The 16,754-nt window shown below is 50.2% G+C and overlaps 1 protein-coding gene across 2 annotated transcripts in view; it reads left to right on the forward strand.

Moving 5' to 3' along the window:
• The first annotated feature begins 562 nt into the window (after positions 1-562).
• Positions 563-16,754, forward strand: part of Cnih3 (cornichon family AMPA receptor auxiliary protein 3) — a 70,645-nt gene continuing 54,453 nt past the window's right edge. For both annotated transcript variants that reach the window (XM_055609356.1, XM_055609367.1), the window contains exon 1: positions 563-1,414. In XM_055609356.1, coding sequence (XP_055465331.1) covers positions 1,334-1,414 — 81 coding nt within the window. In that variant the 5' untranslated portion in view covers positions 563-1,333. The remainder of the gene's footprint in view (positions 1,415-16,754) is intronic.

Consider the following 16,754-nt stretch of genomic DNA (forward strand, 5'->3'; position numbering starts at 1 on the left):
GCCACAGAGCAACCCAGAAACACTGGCTGCCAGCCTTGCCTTATCCCACGACCGCCCAGGCTCCCTTAATCCCAAGGTCAGATGGAGTGGGATTGTGGAGGACGCCAGGGATGGGCGCAGGATCCTGCGGTGGGGGGCTCAGCGTAGAGCTGTAATGGCATCCCAGCTCTGGAGTACCAGACAGTCCGGGAAGTCTGCCTAAGCGGGACCCAACCAACAGGAGCCAACCCACTCCCTCGACCGAGTCCCCTCACTTCTCGCTCTGGTGTGCGCAAAACTGCTGGAAGCCTAGGGGCGGCGGAAGCGTCATCTCCATAGCCTTCCGCCTACCCACTCGCGCCGGGCGCACGTGCTTAAAGAGTCCCTGCCCCTCCCGCCCCTGCGCGCGGGGCCGCAAGTTTCCTCGGAGAGGCGGGCGCGCACCGCGGCTCCTCGCCGTCGCCTCCGGGGCCCCCGCCGCCGCAGTCTCCGCCCGCGGGGAGAGCGCGCTCCGGGGCGGGCGAGGGTGGGGCGCCGCGAGGGAGGGGTCCCGGCACCGCAGTCTGCGCGGCGCCCGCCCGCGACAGCAGCAGCAGCAGGTGGAGCCCCGCTCCGCCGCGGGCAGCGCCTGGCCGGAAACCCAAGCAGCAGCCGCCCGGCCCCGCGCTGGCCCTCTAGGCGCGAGCCCACGCCGCCCCGGTCCGACCCAGTTTCCCAGGCACCGGGTCGCGGCGGCCGGGGACGCGGTTGGGGCCGGGGCCGGATGCAGCTCCGTGCGCACAGCGGCTCTGGAAGACCCCAGCCCGGGGTGCAGGGTTAACGGGAGCCTGGCTCGCCTCGGACACCGAAAGACTTGTGCTCGGGGACAGGGCGGCCGCGGGCTGGAGGATCCGGATCCTGGGCACCTGGCGGGACGCTCTCGGAGTCTGGGTGGCAAGCTCGCCCCACCTCCTCGCCCGGGCGCGGACAGGGAGGACTCTTTCCAGAGGACCGGACCTCTTCGCCGGGTCCCGAGTGGAGTCCTCGCACTGGGCGCCTGTTGGTCTCCAAACCTGTTTAGTTGACACTGGTCTGCAGCTGTTCTCTGCTGGTTAGGCTTCTTCTTCGGCTAGGGGAGCAGTTGCCGCCAGCGACATTCCGGACCTGTGGGCGCTCCAGGTCCCGGGTCTCCGGACCTGCCGAAATCCTGCCGGCTTCGCTGACCCTCAACTCTCTTTCTGCTTGTCTCGGGTGCTCCCAGCCATTGGTTTGGCCGGGAGCGTGCTGACGAGGCGTCTCTCTGGCCCCCTCGTTTGGGAGGGCCCTGGTCTCCAGGGAGCGGCTTTGTGCGTGGTGGGATCCGGGGTTCTCAGCCATGGCCTTCACTTTCGCTGCTTTCTGCTACATGCTGTCCCTGGTGCTCTGCGCTGCGCTCATCTTCTTCGCTATCTGGCACGTGAGTAACCTGCGGCAGCTTCTAACTCTCATTTGCCCCAGAGCCCCCACCCCCACGCCCACCTTGTATGCTCACTTCACCCGTCTTTTGTACATCGCAGGCGTGGGAGGACTGTGAGGCCACTTGCTGGGTAGACCTTGTCCATCTCCCTTGTCCCGGGGCAGGAGCCGCTGTTCTTGGTATCCTGAGGCCAGGCGGTACAGGTACCAGGCGCGCCTTCCTGCCCTGGCTGGAGCGTGTGGCCCGCGGAGCCTCTTGCGCGGGGCACACTCCTGGGCGTGGCAGGGTGTCTGGGCCGCCCTGGAGTAGTGGCTCAAACCCCCATCTGCCCGGCTTCCCTCCCATCCCCCCTTCTCTCCTGCCTGCAGGAAAGAAGAAGCGCCGCCGGTGGCCCAGGCAATTAGTCAAGTAACTATAACAACTAAACATTCAAAATGTCAGCATCTGTGGTGGGTTGCGTTTAGACATAATTGGAGACAAAGTGGAAACAAAACCAGAGTGCCTTGTAAGAGGAAGTAGGGAGAGGCCAGGCAGGGGAGAAGGGAAACCAAGAGAGCCGAGAGTGAAGAGAGAAGAGGAAAGGAGGGAGAGCAGGAAGAAGAAGGTTCCAGGTAGTGCAGACCTGGCCAGGTTCCATCACCCTCAGGGCACAAGCTTCCTCCCTGAGTGGAGAGTGGATGGATCCTAGGTCTTCAGGCGTGGTGTGGTGTACGCTGAGCACTCCTGAGGAGGAGTAAGGGGGAGGCGCAGGAGGAACGGGTCTCCTGTGGACTGTTCCGCGTTTCACAAACCTTTGATCCCTTGGCTTCCTTCTGAGGATGCAAGGCCCGAATTCCCACCCTGGGAAGGCTGGTCTGAAGGGTCAGGTCCCACTGCCTGACACTCACCATTAACAGCCCTGCCCTTCCAGCAGGGTTGGGTGATGGGAGGGACCCTGGGACCAGCTTTTGGAGGCCCGGTTGGGGGGCCTTGGAGCGACTGTGTACAGGAAGAGGTGACCCAGAAGGAAGAAGACTGAGGAGCCGTTGAGATGCCTATGTTTTGTTTGAGTAATTTCTAGTGTGAGAGGATTTGTCTTAAAATAGAACCCCGAGTCTCTTGCAAGGGCCAGGTGACAAGGAGCAGAGGGCGAGTGCCTGGGGAGGAGGAAGGGGTTTCCAATCACCTGTCCCTGAAAAGACTCCGAAGGTCACACCTAAGCTTGCACCTCTTTCTAAGATTGCATAATCACTCGCTGTTTGGTTTAGGAATGTAGAAACAAGAGGGAAGAGATTCCCGAGGAGAAAATATGAGGGCTGATGTAAGGAGTCCTGCCAGTTAGATGTGATGGGATTTTGTCCTCTCCACCCTGGAATGCTCAGTCTGTTCTACTGCAGACAGTGGGGCTTTGAGGCTGTTTCCTCATAAAGAAAAAGTGAAACCCCACTTGGATGAACAGGGATTCAGGGTAGACAGTGCCCAAACATGCCGCATAGATCTACTCCCATGTTGTAAAGGAACTTTCTCAGCTTTTTGAATTTTCAGAGGGAGCCACATTCTTGAAGGCTAATACTTAATTTGCTGTTCCTTCCTGGTTTGGCTTTGTCTGGGGGTGGCATGATGTCCCAAGAGCACCCCAAACTCCTTCAGACCTGGTGTTCACTGCACTGGCTCCTGAAGCAGGTTGGGTCACCAGAAAGGATTCTTTTCTCTCCCTCATAGTGTATGTGGGTGGGGATGGAGAGAGTAATAGGTACTTCAAGAACCAGCTAATAAAGCAGACAGTTTGAGCTGCCAAATTGACCAAGAGACAGCTGAATGGCAGTCCTAGTGGTCCTGAGCTGGTCTCTGCCCGCAAACTCATCTCCCAATGTGAGGGTACAATTCAATCAAATCCCATGTCAGTCGTGTTGACATGGCTAGTGGAAGTGACCCAGTGACGATAGGGTCAGTCCCTGTTTCCTAGTCTTTTCCTTCTCTCTCTAAAGCGAGTAATCCACCCCACACCACAGTCATTTGATTCCTGAACACGGAAAGGGGAACCCAGAAATGGTCTGATTTCCGGATGCACAGACGGTGTGTTTGTGGATATTGGTTGAATATTGTCATTATTTCGACCAAGAATTCGGGAGAGTTAGTAGCTGGTGCATTTGCCTTCTTTCCGGCATCTTATATTTCCTGATCTGATGAGTCATATTGATTGCTTAGTATGTATTGACAGCCCAAGTAATGAATTGGCATTTAATGCTCAGTGGTTCAAATGCCTGTACCTCCTGAACTAAGAGAAAGGCAGGTGGCTTTAAAAAAAAAATTCTTATTTATCTGTACATGTACGTACCTATCTAAAGGAAATAATAGACATCACTATTTATCTAGTGTGTATTCACCTGCCCTCTGTGCTGTGTAGTTTGGAGAGGACCTGTCAGGGGTATCTCCAGTTATCCCTCCCCCTCCCCCACTCCTCCCTGGATGTGTAGAAGCAAAGATGGGGATATGGCCTGTTATAAACACATTGAAGTCTTGGCTTTTGCCCTGAAAACCTACGTGCATTGTTTTCAAATGAAATTATTTCCGATCAGCCATGTCTTTGAGGACATTTATTATGCTTTGCAGAATCAGAGAGAAACTGAGGGTTTTTGTTTGCTTGTTTTGAACCATGGCGCTGTTTTCTCCGTATACATTGTCTTTTACATGGCAGGGCGTCCTTTAGTCTCCACATGTGACTTTGTACACATGAGGAAACTATGGCTCTAAGAGGTTCTAAAACTTGCCCAAGCTTGTGCGGCTAGTATGCGTTGGGATTTGAGCTGAGTCTGTGAGACCCTTATGGCCCAAGCCCTTTCCCTGGCTGTAATTACTGGTTTTGAATTACTGATTTAATGCAGTTTCTACCCCAAATATTACCTTCTGTGTAAGCAAGAGATTTAGAGCTGGAATTTCTGCTTGGAGTGTAACAAGGCTCAAAACAGCACAAATCTCCCCCACCACCTTTTTATGCTCAGAGGATTGATATGCGTAGTCCAGGCTGGCCCGGAACTCACACTCGTCCTGACTCTATCCCCAGAGTGCTAGGATTACGGGCATTTACCACTACACCCAGTCCCTTGCAGTCCTCTTTAAAAGAAGAAATTCTGTTTTCTTAAGAATTCGACGTTTACTTATGAAAGCGAAAGGACACAGGCTCATTTCCAAAAAGTTTGAAAATACAACAATATGCAATGAAATGAAAGTCACCACCTGCCTTTCCATCCAGAAAAGATTGGGAGATTGTGTGTGTGTGTGTGTGTGTGTGTGTGTGTGTGTGTGTGTGTGTGTGCATTTAAAAAACTGCATGTGGGCCTTTAGAAGAGAAAAATCCCACAAGTGTTCTGAAAGGTTCACGACGTGGAGCGATGCCTGCTTCCAGCCGGTCTGAGATGAACAGTGTTTACTCACAATTCAGAATCTTCTCTGCTCCAGCTTGGCCAAGCCTGTTTGCAGACGGTCTCATTATATAAACACAGATGAAGCCATTCTTTGAAAAGATCAAATAAGCATTACCGCTGACTTCAGGCTTTTAGTTTTCCAGGTTTTTTGATATCCAGAGTCCCTCCAAACTTTGGCAATTAACACATAAAATTAGTTCCCAGTGATGCTCTCTAGAAAGACTTGATGGATTGCCTCATCTTGGAATGGCTTTGGTGGCATTTGCTCTTGGAGTTTGAATGGACCTCACAGACGATAATGAGTACCAGTCTGCTGAGGGAAGTTTTACTTGGCAAAGTGTCTTCATTGCTAAACCTTTCAACCAGTTCTAGCCTGTCAAAGCCACAGCCACAGCCACAAGGAACAGGTCTCAGTTTCTCCAGTTATCCATCCATAAAAAAGAAGGAGGGGGGGAGTGTTTTGTGAAGCAGGATGCTTGGGGCTCGCTGTAACCTTTTCCCCAGAGACTCTTTTTAAGGTGCTCTGAGCTGGGGGGCAGCATGTGCCCTTGCCAGGCCTTCCCTGGCTTCCACTGCTGGTCTGTTCAGATCAAGACATCTTCCTGCATCTGGAGTCAGGCAGCTGTACCTGTCCTTTTCTTCCACTCCCCCTCCCCCCATGATTTCCCGCCCTTCCCACAGACAGCAAAAAGTCTCTTGGGCCCATCCTTATTCTCCACAGCTGAGGACGATCCTGGAGGCACAGGGGGCTTCATCATCTTAACAACAGCTTCTCCTGCCCTTCTGCCTGGCCCATTTCCAGCTGCTCTTGGGGAGCACATCCTGGGTAGCAAGGGAATATGCATCCTTTTCTGGACCTTGTCGCTTTGGAACTTGGAGAACTACAGTTGATGCAAAGAAGATCAACCCTTCCCCGGAGGCTCAGAGCCAGTGGTGTCAGTGGGGAGTCTTCCTGCAAGGAGGTGGGGCACACCGGTGAACCTAGAGGGCTCCCTCTGTCTGGCAGGATGCTTGTTTTTTGTTTCAGACTATGGTGAGTGATGGCTGGCCCTCTCCCAAAGCCAGCCCTGTCATCATTGCATCTCCATCAATCATGTTGTAAGAGCGGAGGCGGGGACAGGACTCAGAGCCTCTGGGAACCAGCCAGTGCGGGTTGGCAGAGTTTCACCGCTCGCTCATGTTGCCAGGCTTCCCAAGGGATGTGGCAGAGGCACCAAAGCAGTTTCCCTCTGACTCTCCAGGTTCTGAAGAAAGGCAGGTGAAGCTCTGCGACCTTTTCATGGGCGTCCCTACTAACCCTGAGACCATACCTGGCTTCACTTTCCTCCTGTCACCGCCAGCGGCTGCTTTCCATTCTCCATCGTGCGTTCATGCCCCTCTGCACTTTATCCTATGGACATGTTTTCCACTGCCACTTCCTCCCCAGAAGGTGAGGAGTGCCTCCTTTTCCCATCGTGTGCTGTCTGGATGGTGCCCTCTCCACCCTTTGCTGTCACCGTCACCTGCCTCTGTGGGCCACTCCCTTCAGGATCCACCAAGGATTTGGGCCTCGTCGTGGTCATGTCCTCACCGACCTGAGTTGTGGTAGTTACTGACCTGACCTCCTGTCAGAGACTGCCTATGTGCCTGTGACCTCCTGACCACACCCATGTCTGTCATTCCAGGCAGCCCTGGACCTCTTACTCCTGGACTTCTGTCGGTGTTTCCTGTTTTGACTATTTCCCCCTTTCCTCTCAGGGCATTGTCTGTTGAGGACATGATTCCTTTAAGGTCATCACCACCACTTGGCTCATCTGGGTGTATCTCCTTTACGGTGGGAGATCTCCATGCCAGGAACACACTCTGTATACCCCTCTGCTCTCATGCTAGAGCCCCAAGAGCTTCTGGCATCCGGATGAATTCACAGTGTGACCTTGGCTGGCCCTTACACTCTCATAGCCCATTACCATGGCCTGGGTGTGATTCTCCAACTTTTAGCATTCAATCTTATGGTTTTGTCACATCCTCAGAGCCCCAGAAGCCCCCACACTCAAGTCTTTACTTCAGGCTCACTGATATGATGGAGCCTGTCATCAGAGGCACCTCACTGCCCTGCCATCTTGCCCTTTTCTGTTGCTATGACAGAACATAGCGGACCAGGTAGTAGAATCAAGAGGAGTTTATTTGGCTCACTGGTCCAAGATCTAAGGGGCCTTCACAACGTGATGGAAGGCATCATTTGGCATGAGGAGAGGAAAGGGAGCGTGTGCCACGTCACATGTTTAATACTAACGCCTCCTGTGATAGCAGCCTTAATCCATTCATGAAGGTGATATCCCGTGACCTCATTGCCGCATAAAGATCCCACCACTTAATGCCACCACAACTGCAATTAAATTTCAACATGGTTTTTGATGAAACAGTCAGACCATATTACCTGCCCCGAACATCTCCATGCATGCACTGGTAAATTAATTTCTTTCCTAACTCGAGGCACAGCTGCAGCTGTGTCTTCCATGAACATTGTTTCCCTGTATCTTCAGGGGACACCATCCTAACCTGTGCCCTCTTTTCTGCCCCGTGGCCCTGCCTTGGGCCAGGCTTGATGTGCTCTTCCCCAGAGCATCAGATCCCTTCAAAATTTCCCCCCCACCCCCGGTTTTTACCTCATGTGCTGCACCCCTCCCCAGAGTGAGTCAACACCAGAAAGAATCTCTGCATGGCATCCCTAGACTAAAACTCTTTTTGGCTTGTCTTACCTGTACAGCCTAAAGGGCTTCCAAGACGTGGTCCAGTTAAATGTGGCTTCACTCATTTGACATCTTCTGTGTTCCAGTGAGTTCCCAAACGGGCTCTTCCACTTCCCTGGAATGCTGTTTACTCATCCCATTCCTTACTGGGATGGCTGAATTCTAGTCTTAGATTTTCTGAGAAGCCTCCATCCCCCACGCCAACCCCCATTTATTTCTCCTGTGCCCTGCTGTACATCCCAAGGTTCCACTGGTCACACAGCACTGGGCTACTGGTTCTCGGGGATTGTAACTGCTTCCATCTGTTGTGGCCTCAGTATCTAGGGCATGGGTAGCATGATGCTTAGAGCTGTTCCTGCAGGATAAGTAAATTCAGCATCTGGCTAATTTACTGGACCAGCCAAGCTTGACAAACTCTTCTTTGATGAATAGTTTCCTAGACTTACAATAGTCATATGATGGTTTCTAAAATTACACATTCCCAGACCTGCAGGGGGCCTGAAGCATCTCAGGCCTGGTGGCTCTGTCTTTCAGGGAAGGCTGCTGTGAAGAGACACCATGACCAAGGCAACTCACAAAAGGCATTTAATTGGGGACTGGCTTACAGTTTCAGGGGGTTAATCCCATCGTGATAGGAAGCATGGCAGCAGGCAGGCATGGTGCTGGAGCAATAGCGGAGAGCTTACATCCATAAACACAGAGGAGGAAGAGAGTGATACTGGACCTGCCGTGAGAATTTGAGATCTCAAAGCCTACCCCCCATGTCTTAGGCAGGGTTTCCATTGCCGTGAGGCGACACCATGACCACGGCAACTCTTATCAAGGAAAACATTGAATTGGGGCTGGCTTACAGTTTCAGAGGTTTAGTCCATTATCCATCATGGTGGGAAGCATGGTAGACATGGTGCTGGAGAAGGAGCTGAGAGTTCTGCACCTTGATCCACAAACAGCAGAAGGAGATTGTGTCACTGGGCATAGCTTGAGCACACCTAAGACCTCAAAGGCATCTCCACAGTGACACACTTCCTCCAACAAGGCCACACTTACTACAGTAAGGCCACACTTCCTTTTAGTGTCACTCCTTATGGGCCAAGCATTCAAAAACACGAGTCTATGGGGTCCATAGTTATTCAAACCTTCACACCCAGGGACATGCCTCCTCCAACAAGGCCACACCTTGTAGCCCTTTCTAAACAGCCTACCAACTGGGAACCAAACATTCAAATACGTGGGTTCTGGGGCCCATTCTTTTTCTAACTACCACAGCAGTGAACTTTAGTTCTGCTTCTCTAGGTAGAGAGGAGATGCTCAAAGGGACAGGAGAGTAGGGCGAAGGTGAGGCACACCCTGATGGATGGAGGCTCAGCAACAGATCTGAGCAAGAAAGCTTGAAAGGTTTGTGAGATGGTGCGTCATCTCAGGTGCATGTCCTGTTGCCAAGAGGGTTGCATACTAGGCTTTGTACCCTCACAGGAGTTGATAATATGCTGTTCAATAGTAGTCCACTGGGTAGCTGTGATACCCATTTGTGTGTGTGTTTGTATGATGAGATGTGTGGTGTGGTACATGCGTGAGAGTGTGAGAGTGTGAGAGTGTGTGTTCCCTAGTGTGTATGTGCAGAGCCCAGAGCAGGATGTCAATCAAGTGTCTTCCTCGACTGCCTTGAGATCTCTTACTAAACTAAAAGCTCGCATTATTTGTTAGGCTGGATGGTCAGTGAGCTCTTGGGATCTGACTTTTTACTTCATAATGATGGGGTTACAGGCATGCACAGCCATACCTGGGTTTTTATGTAGGTCCTTTGGATTCAAACTTAGGTTCTTATACTTGCAGAGCAAACATTCTTACTCATCGAGACATCTTAGCAGTCCCTGTGATGAGCATCAAGATTTTTATTACATTTTTTTTGTGTGTATATGTATATGCATTTGTACACAGCCCTGGTACATGTGTGGAAATCAGAGGACGACTTTGTGGCAGTTACTGTTCCCTCTTTCTACCATGTGGGTCCTGGACACCATACTCAGGCTGTCAGGCTTGGTGGCAAGGGCCTTTTCCTGCTATGCCATCTCCCCAGTCCCCATGAGACCCATTTTTTTTTTAAAATCATAATTATGAAATACACCATTCCCTCACCACTTGGTGGCCAGATGTAGATAGTCTCCCTGTGGCTTACAGGAGACAAATATTAAATTCCAGCTGATGTCTCTTTGCAGGTCAGGCTGCTTTTTCTTATGGTGGCTTAAGGGACCTTAGAAAGGAAACCGAATTGTTCTGAATAGAGGAGAGGCACCAAATGAGTCCTTCTACAGGCCAGGAAGCTATGCCCATGCATTCCATCCTCACACTCAGGAAGTGAGGGCAGCCGCTGCTGGGGGTGGTCATTCACGTCCAGTGTCTGAATCTTCATGGGTGGCCAAGACTTCTGTATGCTTAATAGCATAGCACCGAGAGTATGATTAATCCCATAAAGGTCATGAAAACTCCCAAGCGCGCAATTAAATCCCGAGTTGGTCTCTGAATACCAATGCAGAACTTAATGATGAGGCTGGCAAATATCTTTAATTTAGCATAGAAGGAGAGGCAAACACAAGACTCTTATACATGCTAAAATAAAGCTTAAACACAAAGTGTGAAAAAAGGCATCTAAAGCAAGGGTAGGCTGATAGACTGAGATGGGGCCACCAGCATTTTTGCGTACACCAAGTGGTACCTATGACGACTAGCTTTAAGTGTCAACTTGGTGAGAGCTAGACTCACCTGGGAGAAGAGTCTAGGTGAAGAACTGTCAATATTGGGTTGGCCTATGGGAATGTCTACGGGGGGTTGACTTAATTGAGTTGATCAGTGTGGGAAGATTCAGCCCACCGTGAGTAGCACCATTCCCTAGGCAAAGCTTCCTGAACTGTTGAAGAGCGGAGAAAACAGAGCTGAGCACAAGAAAGCAAGTGAGCATGAGGGCATTCTTCTTTGTTCTCACAACTGAGGAAGTGATGGGACTGGCTGTTTGGAATTCTTGCCTTGACTTCCCCACAGTAACGAGTAGTCAACCTGGAATTATATCCTGACACAAACACTTCTACCCCCTAAGCTGCTTTATGTCAGGGTGTTTTATACAGCAAGAGAATGAAACTCAGAATAGCACCTTACACGTTAAAAACCATGAGAGGCTTGGTTAGATGATCCCGAATCTGGCATGGGATTGACGACCCGGCTTAGGGTCTCATGGGGTGGATGAAGGTGCTGGAGGAAGATGTTCAAATCCCTGTGGTGGGCATTGGAGGTATCTACCTACCTTTGAACTCTTCTCCCACCTGTCACTGTCTCAAGGCCCCAGCACACAGTTAGACCATTGGCCCTTGGATATGCTTGTTTATTACTCTTGCCACAAGGAAAAGTCGTGTCTCCCGGATCTAAATTTTCCATGTTCTTTCCCACTGTATGCCTCTGTTCTCGTCCTTAACCGTTCTCCACTTTATTCTGTCACCTGCTCTCATGACATGGCAAACTCAGGTGGCTCATTTGTACGTGTGTGTGTGTGTGTGTGTGTGTGTGTGTGTGTGTGTGTACATGCACATGTGTGTGTGTCTGTGTCCTCAAACACTTTCACAGGTGAACATGCGCTTGGCTCCTCAAGTGACACAGAAGCTGACTGTAGCCCTGTGCTTACCGTCTTCAGCATTTGTAGGATTTTGAGGGACATGGTGGATGCATGCTGAGCTCAAGACTGGTGAGTGGTGGCTCTCAGACACCTCTCGCAGCTTCGTTTGGCCTGCGAAACCAGAAGCTTGTGTGTTTCTGGCTTGAAGAACAGGAGCCTGCAGCCTTGGGGGGAGCGGGGACCCCTGCAGAGCAGTGCCTGGCAGCTGGCCCTGGTGGGAGTGTACCGCATGCGCGCCGCACACACTGGGATGCTCCAGCATCTCCCCTGTGCCCAGAGGAGGGACCATTGTGGTGTAAAGGCTTGTGTGGTACACAGTTCAGGAGCTCAGATGCTATTGCCTGAGAGAATGGCTTCTCCAAGGCTCCAAGGCTCCAAGGCTCCTTGGCTATACCTGTTACCTCAAGACTTGGTGCTTTTTTTTTTTTCCTTTCTCCTTTACAAAGGCCTTTTGTTTATTCTTCATAAGTATTATGGAGACTCTGAGGGTCCATATTTCCAGCCTCACCATTGCTCTCTTTACACTAGTTAGTGGATAATCTCCCTTGCAGGCTGGAGAGAGGTGGAGGCTTAGCCTTGCTGCTTCACAAACACAGACAGGAAATCTGTTCCCATGAAAGAGGCATGGGTAGGAAAATGGCCAGCGGGCTTGTCCCTACAGCTTTTTTCCCCCCCTGTTGGCGAGTCATATTCTCCTGGATGCTCAGGGTGGAGACCATAGATGCAGCTCAGCAGGGCAGGGGAAGAGGGGAAAGCAGCTGCCTGCCAGAAGAGGGGTACAGGATGGCCCACAGCTCTGTGAGTGAAGAGTTCCTCCCCTGTCACTTGGCCAGGCCCCGTTCCCAACTCTAGCCTCTGCCCCACAGTCCTGGCAGCCAAGACCATATCCCAGGGTCCTTGGAATGCGGGTTCTGTAGCCCAGTCTGCACTGCAGGGGCTCTGAAACCTGAACAGAACTCCCTGTCTCTGCAGCCAGTGTCTTCGAACAATAAGCTGGACTGAGAGCAGTGGTAGAGTATCTGAACTATAAAATGATCCTTGAAAGTATAGTCTTGGTAGAGTGTCTCTGTGGCATATGCCAGGCCGAGAGTTCAACTCTTGGCACCAGGAAACAACTACCAACAAACAAAACACAATATGCTCCTGTAGCTGAAGGGTTGGCCATGGCCTTGATCCATGCAGGTACACTGAAGGGCAGGAGCTGCCTACTTCCTTCTGTCTCCAGAACTTGTGCAGATGCTGATCGAGTGAGTGCCAGACTGGACTATCTGTTGTCCAGCTGTCAGTTAATCGGTCTTGTGCAAGGCTAGACTCTGGCTGGCTCCCCTCGTTGCCTGTTTTCTCTAGTTCTGTTCTGCTTTTACCCTGTGACCACCCCAGGAGAGAAAGGAATCTCGTTACCTCTACAGTTTCTATGCTGGGGTCTGTATAGCTTCTCTAACGTTTTTAAATTTGATTTTTTTGAATCGTGGTACAAAATGCAGAGTATGTTTATTGTTTTAACTATTTTAATCTTAACCCTTAAACACATCATAAGTGCATTTAGTATATTCATGATTTTGCACCCATCTGCCACCCATCCTTAGAACTTCACCTCTAAACTGAAATTCAACCCATCAAGTAATGCTTTCCTGTTCCCCTTAGCCCTGGCACCTGCCCTTCTACTTTTATGAATTTGGCAGTTCTAGGTACCTTACCTGTATAAATCAAGACTATGGCATTTTCACTTTTTATCTGGCTTATTTCGTTTAGCATCATGTCTTTAAGGTTCATCCATGTGATGGCATATATCTCAGTTGAATTCCTTATTAGACTGAAAACTGTTCCATTAGATGTATATGCCATTTGTTACGTATCCATTTATCTATCAGCGAACACTTGGTAGGATGCTGAATCTTGGTTATGGATGGGACTGAGAGACGCCTAGAGAATTGGCAAGGCACACTCTGGGTGTGGCTGCGAAGGCATTTCCAGAGACAACTTGTACATAGGTACACAAACTCTAAACACTCACCGTGGATGTGAGTGGCCCCACCTAGAAGACTGGGACATAAATGGAACTAAAATTTGGAAGAAGAGGAAGGAGGGAAAGCTTGCATACCTGCATGCTCCATTCTTCTAGAGTGAGGGCATGCTTTTTGTTTTTTCCTGTTGCCCCATCTTGGCTCATGGCATCAGGATGATTCTTTGTCCTTTGGATGAGTGAGTCTCTAGGGGGTTTCAGGACTCCAGCCTCAGTCTGGGGCTGCAGGATTGGTCCCTCTTACTCAATACTTCCAGCCTCTTGGATTGAGAGGCTGCTGGATTTCCCAGCTCTCTGGGTGCTGATGGCCATCGTGGGTCTGAACAGCCTCTGACTTTGTGAGTCAGCCTTATAAACACCCTCTTGTAATTATGTCTGTTGTTGGTTTGGGTGCTCTGGAGAGGCCTGCCTCATTCTCTTAACTTACCCTTGACTTTGTGAATGACACGTGACTACTGTGAACGTAGTACACAGATGCCTGCCCGAGACCCGCTATGGGTTCTGCTGTATAAACACCAGAAATGGTATTCGTGGTCATTCTGCAGCTCCTCTAGGCGTATGCGGAGAGACTCTCTGAGTCTCCTATCTTCTTCGTACCAACTCTCTGTCTTCCTTGACCTTCTGGCCCCTGAAAGGTACCATTTGAATTAATCGTATTCTGTCATTGTGACCAAATACCTAAAAGACACAATTTAAGAATTATTTTGCTGACTTTGAGGCCATCATGGCAGGGAGGTTATGGGAGAGCAGAATAACTCACATCATAGCAGCCGGAGGACTGAGAAGAAGGGAGAGGGCCCAGACAAGCATGTCCCATCAGAAGAGACTTCCAGTAACCTAACTCCTCCAGCTGGGCCCAACTTCCCAGAGTTTCCAGAACTTTCCAAAGTAACACCACTAGGGACCAGGCTTCCAATAGTGAACCTCTGGGACATTTTTGACATGTACATTGAAATACCTGGCCAGTTTTATTGCATTATTTCTATTTTGCAGACAATTGTGAAAAATCCTCATTTAAATCTTATTATTGAATCTTGATTGCCAGAAATTATATATGATTCTTAAGCAGAGATTTTTTTTTTTAAATTTTAAACCAAAGACCACTCTTCCAGGAATCTGCCTATGACCACAGTCATTTCTTCCAGGGCATTCCATCAGGAAGAGCATAGCAGCATTTCCTGTGATTGTAGGGCTGAGAATGTTTAGGGCTGTATATGAAATGACAAACACACCTGCTATTGGGAGAGAAAAAGGATATCTTTCAGAAATTTTTTTGTAATTCATTAAAACCTGATTTGCATTTCTCATCTCAAGTCAGTGGAGAGGTGCAGTTCACCCTTGGGCTGTGCTGGGGTGAGGGGTGGGGGAGGGGTGGAGCAGGCAGGCAGCCTTAGTTGGGCCTGTAAGGGACCTGAGGACTCACACTTTCACTGTTGCCCCTATGCTGGGCACTGCTGTGGACATGGAAACGGAACATCTGTCAGCTCTCTGGATAACAATTTGGAGGCTAGCTTTGTTTTCTAGTTTCTTGCTTGTTGGTTTTTAAAAATCCTGCCTTGAGAATTAAAGAAGAAAAAAAAAGGGTGTTGTTTGTGTTTTTAGCCAGATTCATTAAAAGATAAAGTTAGGGGCAGGAGCTATCTCCCCCCCCCCCACCATGGTTAGGATAACTTGTTCCTCCTGCAGAGGACCTGGGTTCAATTGTAAGTACTTACATGGTGACTCATGAGCATCTGTAACTCCATTTCCCAGGGATCTGACACCCCCTTCTGGCTTCTCTAGGCATCAGGCATTCATGTGGTGCACAGCCATACGTGCAGGCAAAGCACCCATTCATATAAAAAAAAAAATACATAAAACCAATCCTGCCCCATCACCACCAAAAAGGTCACAGGGATGCTGGTCTCATGCATGCAGGCCCAGGTGACAAGTGAGGGATACTCTGTTCTCCCTCCTCCGGAAGCAGGAGCAGGCGGGGAGGCTGTGCACCCTATGGTTGGTATAGTTGGCAGAGCATGGATTGAATGCCCTAGTGGGAACAGCAGCACCCCGAGGCTGTGGCTGAGGGACCCCACCCTGTGTACTCACTCTCCTGAGGAGTAGGAACAGCTGGGAGATGCGCTTCCCTGAGACTGTCTGGCGGATGGTCATACACTACCACTGTAAAAGCCATAGATAGCATATTTAAGACTGGCCCACTGGTTCCCATTCTCTGGGTCTTCTTCTCTCTCACAGGGAAAAGCCACAGGCAGGCACCATGGGCCTTCCCCTTCATTCACAGGCCATTCATATCCCTTTCAGGCATAGCTGTCACTTACATTGTTTACATCATATCCAGCTGCAGAGCAGGTAGAGCTCAGCTTCAAAGCTGCGCAACAGGGGCCGTGGCCTGGCTGGCTGCTTCAGAAGTCTGTGGTTGCTGTAATGGTCCTAGAATTAGGGGCTCTGCTTCCCTCCTCTCCTCCCCTTCTCTCACTTTTATTTGTTCTTTGCTCCTTTCTCCATTGCTCTTGGGCCCCTTTTATTTCTTCTCTGCATGTGCTTCAGATGTGCTGGAGGCTGTGTGGCATCACTCAGCCCAGCTGGTAGGTTCCAGGGCTGGGAAGTAAGCTGCCGCCACCTCCCACCTCCGTGATGTCTGGAACCGTGGGCTGACATTTCCAGATCATCCGTCTTCAGCATATTTTCTGTTTCTGTGTTCACATGGTCCATTTTGACTCTGGGATCTATTTCTCCTGCTGGGAAGAAGTGCAGGGGAGGGGAGGGAGCCTTGGCTCCAGCTCCCTTTTCTTCTTCCTTATTGGCAACTGATTCATGAACTCTAAAAAAAGAGTTGATAGCAACATGGCTGGCTAGCCATGGCAGCCCAGATGGCCCCCTATATAATAGAGACATTTGTATCTTGGATAAAAGAAATATTTAAATGGGTTCTGCAAACCTTATCAGGAAAAGGAGTCAGTAACTTCTGTGAAGGCATGTGGGTAAGGAAAGGGTTAAATGATGAGCCAGTTCTTTGGAATGGTGAGAAAAGGAAATGGTACCTGGGAAATGAGGGAATAGGGCCGGAGAGTGGTGGATTCTGAGGGTACCATTCTATTTCATTCAGGCCCCTGGATACCAGGAGAGAGGTCCAATATGAACCTGTGAGTGTGGACTTTGTGCTACATGTCTGGTTGTTGTTTTGCAAAACTGCTTCACAGTGTTTACAGACAGACCGGGACCCAAGAGGAACAATTTGGAACTGATGGGTAGACGGTTCCATTTCCTAGCCCTGTGGGAGACAACCATAATGGCTGCATTCTATTGCAGTGACTCTGAGGGCTGCCTGAAATCTGGAACAGAGTTTTGTTGTCCTTATTATCATAGGTCATCATAGGTCATCAGGTGGAGCAGGGGTTCTGGATTGCCATGGCAACAAACTGGTGATGGGACTCACACAGATGAAATGGGAGAGAAGGTGGGGAACAAATTTTTTCCCTTCCTTCCTTCCTTCCTTCCTTCCTTCCTTCCTTCCTTCCTTCCT

Source organism: Psammomys obesus, unplaced genomic scaffold (assembly GCF_907164565.1).
Source record: "Psammomys obesus unplaced genomic scaffold, mPsaObe1.curated_primary_1811, whole genome shotgun sequence".
Lineage (NCBI taxonomy): Eukaryota > Metazoa > Chordata > Mammalia > Rodentia > Muridae > Psammomys > Psammomys obesus.